Raw genomic sequence first — 12,899 nt, 5'->3', positions numbered from 1 at the left:
GCCCTGGCTGTACAACTTTGAAACCGTAATTTTAAACATCACCCAAATTTCAGTGTAGCTGTTCTATAAAGTATAAATTAGTGACTGGCTACTAACAACTTTTCAATTATAATTTTATCTGTGTAGCTAAATTTAATTTGCAGTCCTATTCCCGTAATCTTCACTTACAGGAATAGGAAAATCACGGGTTACCACGGGTCAAGGTCAAAAGTTCCCTCCACCTTTGCACCTTTGTTGTAGGGGGGCTGAGTGAACTGTTTTACCTTTATAAAAACTCGAATATATTAAAAACTATAACAGATAGAATGATGATTTTTGCAGCGCAAACACAGCACTACCCAATCATACCAGTTTCATGTCCGTAGGATGTTGTACAGGGACTGCGTGATGTTATCGTTTGGGAACATTTTTAGAGTGTGTGTGTGTGTGTGTGTGTGTGTCTGTCTGTCTGTCTGTCTGTCTTCGTCTTCGTCTTCAAGGAGCCGGTCTTGGGCACAAGGAAACTTGGGCGCCTCATGGACCACAATACTAATTGCTTCTATTGCAGCACTCAGTGGACAATTTGGGCATGGGAGGCAATGAGTGTAGCCAAAGCATCAGGGAGGTAGAATAATCAAAAATAGTGGAGATGATGGCATAGATAGTGGTGACAGGGGTAAGTTACTGGATGCAAGTGTTAGCCATTGGTAAGTGGAAGGGGTTAGTGTTGGAATAGGTAGGGGTAGGTTAGTGTAGGCTTAGATAGTGTTAGGTTAGTGTTAGGAGTGAAAGGGTTAGGTAAAGCAATAATAAAATATCAGTAAAATTACTAATATTTAATAACAGCAATTATCCAGCACCCAATATATATTCTTGAGAGACATGTATAAATGCAGGGAAGTTGCAGACATGGACAACTGTAGTGAGAATATGGACTCAGGGGCTGCCATATTTATTTCCTTTTAAACAATACCAGTTCCCTGGTCATATCCCTCTTGCTTTAGTTGTCCTTTAAGTGGTTGGAGGTAATGCTGCTAAGGAAACCCGGCTTGCTTGCAGAAGCAAAATCATACACTCTTCTAAAATGGTAAAGACCCAAAGCAACTTGGCAGCCGCAGCATAGTTGGTTTTGCTGTTAGGCTAAGGTGACCCTAATCCTCCCACTTGCAGCAAGAATTTAGCCAGAATCTTAGCATGGTTTCAGAACAGATAGATTTATTATTGCCGTGGTGTTTTCTGTGCCCCACCTAAAGCTAACCTGAGACGAAGGAGGAAAAAAAAATCATACTTACCTGAGTTACTCCAGCTCCATGACCACCGTTGCCTCCCTCTCGTGTGCCTCCATTCGCTTGCTATCGGCTCATTTACTCCGCCTTCGCTCTGGTCAGTCAGGCTCTTCTGCGATTGCCCGCTGCATTCATGTCGCCAGGAGCGTTCTGTACCTGAGCAGGTAGTACTGAACAGGCACAGAATGCTCTCGGCAATGTGTGTACATATGTGCAAAAGAGCCTGACTGACGCGACTGAAGGCAAATTAGCAGGACTGATGGGCGAAATTCGGCACCCGGGAGGACGGCAATGGTGGTCATGTGGCTGGAGGAAGCCCCAGGTAAGTATGAATTCTTTTACTCCCCCCGTTTCATGTTCTCTCTGTAGGGAGAACTTCAGAAAACAGAGATTGCCACTTAGTGGTGGGTACGTGGCAGGGTGACGTTCACGGGACAAATCCTAGTGTGTCTGAATAGGAAAATGATTGGGCAATTCTACCACTTTCATGTAGTATGAGGAACAAAAGACTTTGGACCTGATTCACAAAGCGGTGCAAACTTTTTCTCGGACTTTTTTGCGCGCAAAGTGCCGCGATTCGCGCGATCACAGACTTTTGCGCGGCAAATTTGTGCGCGAAAAGGTCCGCGAAAAAGTTTGCACCGCTTTGTGAATCAGGCCCATTGAATACTATGAACAGATTGTGTAGGTAAGCTCTTGTACTGGATTACAAGAGGTAAAATTGGATGTGTGTAATGCTTTGGGGATACTGCTCTACACATTCCTATTTGCTGTACACACACATATACACACACACAGAATCTGTGCACTTACACTGTTCACATGTGCTGTATACTTACACTTACTATACACTGTTAACACATACATTGTACACTTCCTTGTTCACTGTTAACATATACACTGTACACATCCATGTGCACTGTTAACACATACACTTTCCGGCACTTTTCCATAAGCCGGGCGCATCCGCTAGGTGGCAGCAGAGTTACATCACATCTTTCCCTACTATCCATGGCGGCCTGGAGGGTGAACAGTAATTAACGCCACCTCAGCGATCGCTATCTTTCCCTACTATCCAGTCCCATGGCATTCATTTTTATTCCCCTATCCAGGCCACCATGGATAGTAGGGAAAGATAGCGATCGCTGAGGTGAGGGGAGAAGTACCCACTTTCCTGTGCACTTTACACACATACCCTTATGCTGTAAACATAAACTGTAACCATCCTGCACAGTGCCCTCACCAATGTACTGTGCATCCACACATTGTACACATGCTATACATATGAGCTGTGCACTTACATATGCACTGTAATCACATACACTGTACACTTATACATACACATGCTCAGTACCTGCAAGGCGTACGGAGATATCAGCATTGGAGACTTTGGAGCAGGATACAGCCGGTATATGGCTGATCCTGCAGCTGCACAAGTTCCCAGCCATGTTAAATACTATTCCCCCTCCAGGCCGCCATGGATGGTGGGGAATGAAATAATTTGGCTTCCATCAATTGCTTTATTGTGTTTTAAAAGTAACTTCAGCTGTAATTCCTATTACGGCCTATAGTGGCGGCAGCTGCGCCCAAGTCTCCTGCGCTGTAATCACCGTGTTCGCCTACAAGTGCTGTACACTTAGGCCCGGTTCACATTAGCGTTCCCTGTCCGGATCCGCCTGATCGGATCCGGACCGTATACTGTACAAACGGAACGTACAGTCCGCATAGCAATGCAAAGGCTATGCGGACGTTCACACGCGTCCGTTCCGTACAGTACGGAGCTGGATCGGATCCGGACACTTTTCCAACATGCGCTATTTTTTGGGTCCGGCTCATCCGGCCCACGCACCCGGACCGGAGCCTGACTGCACCATCCGGATATAGAAAACCAATGGGAACCGGAAGCACAGAACACACTGGAGACAACACCAGATGTTCTACCCCACTTCCTATGCGTATTTATAGCGGCCATTTCGGATGGGGACACATGGGCCCAGCATATCTGGAGTGGAGCAGCATTGACACACGTGCTGGAGTTGTTTTGGCAGTATGTCGGAGGTGGAGGTGAGGCCTACAGCGGAGGACCTGATTCTCCAGGTGCACCTTCTGCAGACCCCAACAAATTTTAAGGTTTTTTTTTTTTCTCCCACGGATCTGGATGGCAGCCTGAAGCAGTCCTGATGCAAACGGACCGGATCCGGATCGGAACCGTACGGTTCCAATCCGGATCAGGTCCTGATACGATCCGGATCCGGTCCGTTTGCATGCAAAAACGCAAGTGTGAACGGGGCCTAAATTACCTGCTGTTCTCCCACACGTGAACATAGCCACCCATTTTGCACACAAGCTGCACACTTTACCACTTGCTGTACTCCCACATACAGAACACCTACACAGCTGTAGTAAACTCACATGCTATAAACATGCGCTATAAACACAATATACGTGTACATATGCTCTCTATATATGCAACACATTCTTGACAGCCGTACACTCATGTGCTAAAGACTATAAGTACATGTTCTACACTTACCAACATTCTATTCCCTGATTCACTATACTAATATATTTAAGATGTGTACAACTCCCACTGGAAATGCAGTGACGTTTTCCTTTTAGCAGCTTACAAGGGTTTTTTTTCAGACATTACTTACTGTACACAAATGCTATTTTTTGCCCGCCCATAAAAACAAGCAGCACGCTGCATGTATACTGCTGTGCTGCACACAAATCATCAGCAGGTGGCAGCATGGCAGTGCAGATTGCCATCCGGTGAAACCAGAAGAGGAAGTGATATGCAGTTGTAAGTGACAGTGATAGTTTGCTACTCACCTGGTGCTTATTATTATTATTTACAATCTGCAGTCCTGTGTCTGTGACCCCGGCTCCGCTAGTATATCTGCTCAGCTCCTACAACCATCTCAGCACAGGTGAATATTTCCGTGCGTTGCCTGCTGGGGGAGAAGGGAAAAGGTAATAAACGACTTGTACTATGACTATGCCTGACTCTGTATACTGTGTGTTGTGCAGTCCGGGAAGCAGGGTCTTTTCCGAGTAAACCAATCGCGTGGCTGGAATGGAAGAAGACGAGACAGCCCGTGTACCACCATTTGTGCCTGCAAGATTCACCCGCACAGGGGACGCACAGATAGCAGACAGTGTGGTTTAGTTTGTCTATTAGATTGAATTAATTTATGTAGATTAGTTGTTTATACAGAAGCTATAAGACGACGTCATATTAGCTTTGTGTTGCAATGTTCTGCTTTAACAACTGGGTAATAATACTTATAAGGAAGTAAAGTGAGAACTCAGGTGTTCAGCCAGAGCCATCAGGTGTTCAGCCAGAGCCATTTCAAACCACAGAGCTGTCTAGAAAGGCGCTGTAAATTTTCTGGCAGTCCAGGAAAAAAAGTTTATTTTCCTTGTCCTCCTGAGAGACAAAGGTCCATACACAGGATGTGATTTTCTCAACGAGCAATTGTTTCTTCAATCTTGCGTGTCTGTGGGTACAGACACGCAATCACGCAGACATAGTTTAGCATGTCTGTATTTGATCTTAAGATCCCTGACGAGTCTGCGCAAAGTACTGTGATCGCTTGACTTCCCATTCGCGGCTGTCATGTGAAATCGTGCATAGCCGCTGACCGGAAGATGGATCGTGGTTCGCTCGTCGTCAGGGAGACATCACTGGATCTGTCTTCCTCGTCGCTGCGGTGAGTATTCAGCTTGAAAACTAAGGGCTGGTAATTACTGCAAGAGCTTTCTAAAGGACCACTATCAAGAAAATCATAAACAAATTTTAACAAATGTATACGTAAAAACATGTAAACACATACAAAGAAGCCATAAATCACTTTTCTCCTATGTTGCTGTCACTTGTGGCTTGTTCACGTAGGGTGATTTGCAATGGTTTTTTTTTTTGGTTTTTTTTTAAGCACCAGTGACTTTCAAAATCGCCTTAAGGCAGGGAGCACACTACATGCGATTCCGATTTTGATTTTTAGTCTATTTTCACATGCGATTCCGATTTATTTTTTTATTTTTTTTAAATCGGTATTGCATGCTGCGGTTTTTCTGCGTTTTTCTTTTCATTGCATCCAGGGAAAATCAAATTTGCAGTGTGCAGGGAGCCTAAAAGCGTTTGTGCAATGATTCCCTGTGAGAGTGTTCACATCTGAGCGGTTCGTTTTCTGATCCGCAACAGCAAAGAGCTGCTTTGTGTGGCAATTGCGCTTTTAAGAATAAAAATAAATACATTGTATTTATTCTTTTCCGGGTCAAAGAGTTCACTTCTTGACTTGCGTCAGGAAGTGAAAAAATAAATCACTCTGCAAAAGCGCTTTGAAAAGTGCTTTACACAAAATCGTAGCTTGCAGGTAAGCGCCAGGTGGGAAAAAAAATCACTCAAAATCGCAAAAACGTGGCCGTCAGCGATTTCAATTTTTAGATGTGAACAAAGCCTTACAGCAGGTAGTAGAAATCTGACAGAACCAACAGGTTTTGGACTAGCCCATCTCCTCATGAGGGATCCTAAGGGCTCGTTAACACTAAGGGCATTTTTGCCCTTTTTTCAATCCATTGAGGCGATTTTTCCTCAATGGAAGGTATAGGAAAAACGCAAAATGCTCACAAAACTGCTTCATGCATCGATTGCGTGAGCGTTTTTTCTGGGTCAATAAGTTCACTTCCTGACTTGTGCCAGTGAGTGAATTACAAAACCGCTCTGGAAAAGCTCTTAGAAAAGCGCTTTTACCAGAAACGCATCGTCCAGTGGAGTGGCGGGAGGGGGGAAAGCGCACAAAAACGCAACGCTTGCATTTGTGTTTCAGGTGTGAATGAGGCCTCGGGGCTTCTTTATTTACAAAAGCACTTAGCGAATGGCAGTTGCTCCGTCCAACTACCAAAAAAAGTGTGCAGCGAGCATGGAGGCAAGCCAGGAATTTTTTTATGTATACATTTCAGGGACTGTCTTTATAAAGAATAAAGTTCATTCAGAGAATCCCCCATGGAGAGATGGACTAGCCCAAAACCTGTCGCTCTTATCAGATTTCTACTACCTACTGTAAGTGACGACAACACAGAAGAAAAGAAAAAAGATTTCTGCTCTCTGTACAATTGCTCTAATGACTGCATCTGCTCAGCCACTAATAAGGAATCCTGCAGTTTTTTTAGACCGTCCCTATTCAGTATGCAGCGTAGTGTGGTGTACAGCAACCTGCCCCAGTCTCTCCACCCCCTTTCCAAGTGCTGTGTACTGTAGTGATGTTGGAGGAGTGTGCAGAGCCAGTTCTGCTCCATCAGAGGTGGACAGAATGAGTATAATAAGAAGCTGCGGCTGGGAGCCCAATCATCTGTCAATTTTCTGTGGGCGTTTTTCCTGTAAGGGCTCATTTCCACTATAGCGAATCCGCATGCGTTGTCCGCATGCGGATTTGCACAGCCAATACAAGTGGATGGGCCTGTTTCCACTTGTGCGTTGTGCAGAGCGTTTTTGTGTGCGGGGAAAATCTGCACGGCAGAGCCGTCAGAATTCGCTCCCCGCACACCGCTAAGAGAATCGCATACAATGTATCTAATAGGGAAATCGCATGCGGTTTTCCCCGCGATTTCGCATGTGATTTCGCATGGGAGGTAACGTTAATTTACACAGGCAGTGACATGGTTAAAATCGCGCACCTACTACCCTATGCGAAATCACGGGAAAAAGCGCATGCAAAATCGCACCCGCATGCGATTTCGTTTGCGGTGATTTCCCGGCGATACCGGGAACGAAAACTGTTACACACGTTATAGCATGTGCAAATTGCTAGCGGGACCGTGATATAAGTTATCATGGCTTTGTGAACCTAGCCCCATGTGTGTCTGTATGTGGTAAACCACACACGTTATCACAGAAGCTAATGTAATTGATAGAGAAAATGCGTGCAGTGCTTCACTGCTATCAGTTTGAATTTGCATGGGAAAGCCACATTCAAATGTGCAGTAGCCAATTGATTAACATTACATAGTTACTTAGGTTGAAAAAAGACATACGTCCATCGAGTTCAACCAGAGAACAAAGTACAACACCAGCCTGCTCCCTCACATATCCCTGTTGATCCAGAGGAAGGTGAAAAATCCTTACAAGGCATGGTCCAATTAGCCCCAAAAGGGGGAAAAAAAATCCTTCCATTGGTTCTCAGTTTTCCAGTGCAGAAATCACACAAACGGACAAGTGTGCTCCTAGGCTGAGGACAGGACAGCATAGTGATATCAGGACCCAGGAGTAGCAGCTGGGACTGACATGCGCCCCAGTGAGTCTCTGTTTTCTGCATAGTGACTTGTTGTGAGTGTAGCAGCAGGTCTGTGTTCTTATGAAGGCTCTGTCACTTGTGGAAGTCATCTTCTAAAGCTCTTAAAATGTGAAAATTGTATATATTTTTTTTTATATCATCAGATACTTTGGGGCCCCTTCTTGTCTCTGGTTTTCCTGCCCTGCTGCCACTTTAGCACCCATTCATTTCACTCTGCATACCCTCTTTTTGCACACTCCTGCATGGTTGAGTGTAGCAACCACTGCTGAGAGTGTTCTGGGCATACTGTATGTGGTCTGTACTGTATGTGGTCACAAATGTTTCCCAAATACACATGACTAGTACGCTCTTGGCCCAGAGACGAATTAAGGCCAAATGGGGCCCTAAGCAAAGCTGCAGATTTGCCCCACCCCTAGCCAAGTTTAGTTGCCCCAGTATAGGTAGCCAGCTATAGGTGCCCCTAGTATAGGTAGCCATGTCTATAGATGCCCCCAGTATAGGTAGCCAGGTTTCTTCCCCTGCGCTGTACCCCTCCTATTCCCTGGCCCGAAGGCCGGTTCTGCAGTGCTTGTGGGGCCCTCCAGACTCCGAGTGGGGCGCCAAGCACCTGCTTCCATTGCCTGGTGGATAATCTGGCCCTGTCTCTGTTGTTTGGATAATGTAAACACCCTGCTCTAACTGAAACCAGATGGTGCTGTGATATACAAAACATTTAGAATTTTTTTTCACCTATTGTATACCAGAACAACACCTCTGTACAGAGCTCTTTTTTGCAGTGCTACTCGCAAATGAAGACTGTCTTGCTTAATAATCTGATTCTGCAATGTGAAGGACGTTAGCTGAAATTGTTCTTAGGGGACATGATGTTGGAACTTGTAATGTGGGTGCTGTTTTTATTTGAGGTGCATAGTGGCAGCTTGTGCTGTATGGCATACAGAGCTGGATCATCCACAAGGCAAACCTAGGCAGCTGTCTTGGGCCTGGAGAGAGCCTAGGGGCCTGGTGGATGCAAGCCCCCACCATTATCTAACTAAAAAAGCTTTGTAGAGGGCAAAAAGTGTCATCTTGCCATGGGCCCCCATATCATGGTACCGTAATCCTCTTCTGATGGCATGGCTTATGGTTTGTTAGATGCTAAATGTTCTATAGTGTGTGCGATTTATATTATGTGCGTGTGTGTGTGGGACAGACGGACGGACGGACAAGATTTCTTGCCCGGAGTGACAAAAATGCTAGAAACTGCCCTGTTTATACCTATTGGGAAGATTTCTCCTCATTCTGCTATTGATGTGACCTGTTGTGAGGTGAAATCTCTTCCATCTTTGAGAATTCTCACTTGAGCAGGCGTCCCCCCTGAGTTTTTTTTTTTTTTTTCCCCCACCCCCCACAGTACTCATTTTAACTCACCAAAATATATCAGAGTAAAGGCCTGGTAGACATCCTGCATATAAATAAAAGACTGGAACACAAAATTGTTGAAATTATTACATTTATGAATAAGCTTAAAAAATAGTGAAACTGTACAAATAAGGCACCAGACTATGCAATATGTACATATATAGCTAATACGCCTCCCGCGTGTGGTATATTTTAAAGCGGGGAATGGCGCAGAGGGCCTCATCACAGTCGGGTTAGTAGAAGCGTGGTTCCTTACGGACTTTATTCTCTTTGCTATCAGTCTTAGGCGGCAGGAAGAGAGTAGTCAAAATCCAGGCAGAGGTCGGTGCAGGCAGCAGGCAGAGAGTAGTCAAAATACAGGCAGAGGTCAGTGCAGGCGCCAGGCAGAAATCAGTAACAGTAAGGCACTCATTTAGTAAGACTCATTTAGCTCAGAAGCATTCAGGAACCAAATAGCTATATTGTTAACATCCTGTCGCTTTCAAATGAGCTTATCTGCCATGGCAGTCAGGTGATACAAGCGAGAGATCATTTTACAACTTGTGATTAGAGACAAATAAGGAATTAGACAGGCTAAACTCTATATATACATACAGGCTGCATTTCTCTATGTTTACCTTCTGTGCTGTGTAAGAGATATGGTCCAGATGGGAGACCAGTCATGCTAAACTCTCTACATATATACAGGCTGCATTTCTCTATGTTTACCTTCTGTGCTGTGCAGCAGATCAGGGTCCAGATAGGCGGATCAGACAGGCTAAACTATCTATATACATACAGGGCGCATTTCCCTATGTTCTCCTTCTGCCCTGTGCAAAAGTTCAGGCCCACTTTAAAATGTAGTGCTGCCCCCGCCCCTGATGGCGTCACGACATACGCGTACATCACTTTTCCGTTCATTGGCCAGTGGGATCCCAGAAGAAGTGCGGAGGTGAAGGGGATCCCGGTGGCAAGGGAGAGAAGCCTGGAGTCCTGCTGGCCAGCGCTGATCACGAGCGGGACCCAGGCAACAGACAGGAGCGGCGGTTTTAGCTAGCTCAATCTGAGCTTGGGCTTACCGATTTCAGCTCCTGATACCTAGCCCGAGCTCAGCTCGGGAATACCGCCAGCAGGGGTTAAACAAGCTGTTTCTTGTAAGTGCGGTTTTTATGAATTTATTTTCAGTTAAAAAAAAATGGAAGGGAAAACAGATACTTACATAGGAAGAGGAAAAAATCCTACCCTTGAAGTTCGTGCCCATGCTACCCGCTGTGCATTAGTGCTGCCGTGCAAGCGCAGCCCTACCATGCTCATACTGGACAGGGTGCGTTGCCAAAAAAAAAACATATCTGACAAGCTCTTGTCGAATGTGTTCCGGCGGTCTGCGCTCCGCAATGGTGAGGTTGAGGAGGACATGGGAAGCCTCTGAAGGAACCAAAGGCTTATCTAATGGTAGGCAAAATATGTTTTTAACCACTTGCCGACCAGGGGATTTTACACTGATCGGTGCTGCGTGGGCTCTACAGCCCGCAGCACCGATCAGGAGTGCAGCAGGGCGATCAGACTACCCCCCTTTTTTCCCCACTAGGGTGATGTCCTGCTGGGGGGGTCTGATCGCCGCCGGCTGCAGTTGCTTAGCGGGGGGGGGGGGGGCTCTTCAAAGCCCCCCTCCGCAGCGCTTTCAGCCCTCTCGCCAGCTCCCTCCCTCTCCCTTCCCCTGTGTGCTGCGCAGGACGGATTTCCGTCCTGCGCATTGAAGGATAGGCTTCAGCCTATCATATGCCGGCGATCCCCGGCCAATCTGCTGCGCAGAAGCGCCGTATGATGTAAACAGCGGGGATTTCTTCCCCGCCTGTTTACATTTTGCCGGCGAGCCGCCATCGGCGGCTCTCCGGCTGTTCACGGAGACACCCTCCGTGACCTGACATGGAAAGGCTGCTCGATCGAGCGGCCGTTTCCATGGTAACCCGCAGACTACCAGTTTACGCCAATCGGCGTTAGCTGGTCGTCAAGAGGTTAAGGTCAAAATCTACCTCGGGTACATGTCTTTAAAGGTTTTAATGCAGCATTGAAATGCTTATTGTTCTTTTTACATTTCTAGAGCCCAGCAGTTTGTGGAGCAGCACAAATTATGCTTATGTATCGGTCATGTACGGAGGCTTAAATCCTTGATCTTTCATTTGGAGATGGCTATAGAAGATACATTAGATGATTTAAGGCTGTAGCGCAGTGTTGTCAACCACTAAGGTGAATTGAGGGCACTGTTGTGGGGTCCCCATAAAGCCCAACTGCACAACAGACCTTTATTTTATTTTTGGGCACAGTAGAAAAGGCATACATTCTGTTGAATTTCTATTGTTGTAGAGAGATTTTTCACCAAGAACTAGAAGAATGGGTAATTCATTTTACTGGTCAACTCCAACTGCAATAAATATGTCAGAAGTATTTCTTACCTTTACCATTGTCCAAGGTTACAATTTTTTTTTTTTTTTGTTTCTCTAGCTTTGGTTTATTTATTTTTTTTAGAGGGAGTTTGGAAATAGTTTTTGTCTGCTTCTAAGAAATGAAGACAGGCTGGATGGATGTTCAACTCAGCAAGCATTCTCTTATCTCGTGCTTGTCTGGTTTCATTTCCTATGCTGCCATTCTCATCCGACTCCTCGTGACATTCTTGGTTTGAATACGTTTTCCAAGAAGCTGCCTGCATTATGATTACTGAACCAGAAATCAGAGGTCAGGATATTTCTCTGTTCTGAAAAAAACACTTATTTTTACATTTATTAGACGCACACCTGTGAGGAGAAAAAAAAGTTAGTTTGATATCTACCTAAGCAGTGGGAAGCCTCTGGATGTCCTTCTCAGCTCCACAGCTGCTAGCAAGGAGCCTCTTCTACTTTGCGGCTGCACTTCCATCTGTGTAGGAGCATGGCCATACTACACAAGTGCAAGTACAAACTGCGCATGACCAGTAGCTCGAAACAGCTCATACATGGAGGAAAAAGCCATGCACAATGGTTTTGTACTACTCGGCACGTGCGGACCATACCTGCCAATGTGTAGCATGGCCATGCTCTTACATGAATCGGAGTACAGTCACGAGCATTTCTGACAAGACCTCATCAAATATGCTTAGAGGGTTCCAGCGCTGGGTGGTGGGCTCAAGGAGGATAGGGGAGCCTCTGAAGTATCCGCAGGCTTTCTCCCCCCCCCCCCCCCCCCCCCCATCCCTACTGAGGTAAATGTCTAACATTTACTTTTTTCCTTCTTTAGGTTCACCTTAAATTATGCTTAAAATATGTATTGGTGCTACACTATTATTTTTTTCATTTAGTGTTATTAGAGTTACTTTTCCAGTACAATTTGCTGTTAGGTATGGGTTTGAAAAACAGGCTGTAAGTACAATCTGCAGTTGTTTTCTACCTGATATCTGTATTCAGTTTTCATTATTGTCAGACTAGGTTTTTCCTCTTCCAGCATTAATAACTAGCAGGAAACATTGTTCGTAGTTTACCACCCTTGTCTGACTGACTAACAGCAGTGTGGACTTTCCCAACTGGGCAGACTGTGCTAGAATCCTGGTAAAGGGGCTCTAGAGGGGCAGGTGTTTGTATACTTAGAGTGAAAGTCCACAGTTTGAAATAGTATTTGCCATTATTCCCAGTAGTATGTAGAGATGGATTTAAGGGATTGTTTATTTCTCAACCAGAGCGGAGTATCACTTTAAGGTGACATCAGAGGTCCAGTCACAACTTTCATGTCTACAGTTTTTGGTAGAGGAGTCAAAGCATAGGATTATGCTTTCATGCTGAAATCCATTGAAAATCTATATGTGCTGAGTGCAGTAGGCATAGATCCCTCTGTGATCAGATCATAGAGGATTCTATCATTTTGCCTCATTTGGTGGCAATCTGTGAGTTCTTAAGAAGGTTGTGAAGGTGGCGCTTTCCTTGTTAGGTGTTCTTCA

At 45.4% G+C, this 12,899-nt stretch overlaps 1 protein-coding gene across 7 annotated transcripts in view; it reads left to right on the top strand.

Moving 5' to 3' along the window:
- The first annotated feature begins 4,031 nt into the window (after window positions 1–4,031).
- Window positions 4,032–12,899, top strand: part of RNASET2 (ribonuclease T2) — a 70,790-nt gene continuing 61,922 nt past the window's right edge. For 2 of the 7 annotated variants that reach the window (XM_068231770.1, XM_068231768.1), the window contains exon 1: window positions 4,032–4,195. Coding sequence is in view for 2 of the 7 variants with exons in the window: in XM_068231763.1 (XP_068087864.1) it covers window positions 4,917–4,978 (62 nt within the window). In the remaining 5 variants the exon portion in view is untranslated. Of the gene's footprint in view, window positions 4,239–4,608; window positions 4,979–12,899 lie in introns of those variants that run through there. The other 5 variants (XM_068231766.1, XM_068231767.1, XM_068231765.1 and 2 more) reach the window with 4 other exon arrangements.

The sequence above is a fragment of the Hyperolius riggenbachi genome, chromosome 4 (genome assembly GCF_040937935.1).
Source record: "Hyperolius riggenbachi isolate aHypRig1 chromosome 4, aHypRig1.pri, whole genome shotgun sequence".
NCBI lineage: Eukaryota > Metazoa > Chordata > Amphibia > Anura > Hyperoliidae > Hyperolius > Hyperolius riggenbachi.
Note: the sequence above shows the minus strand (reverse complement) of the source record. Positions and strands in the feature narration are given on the sequence as shown.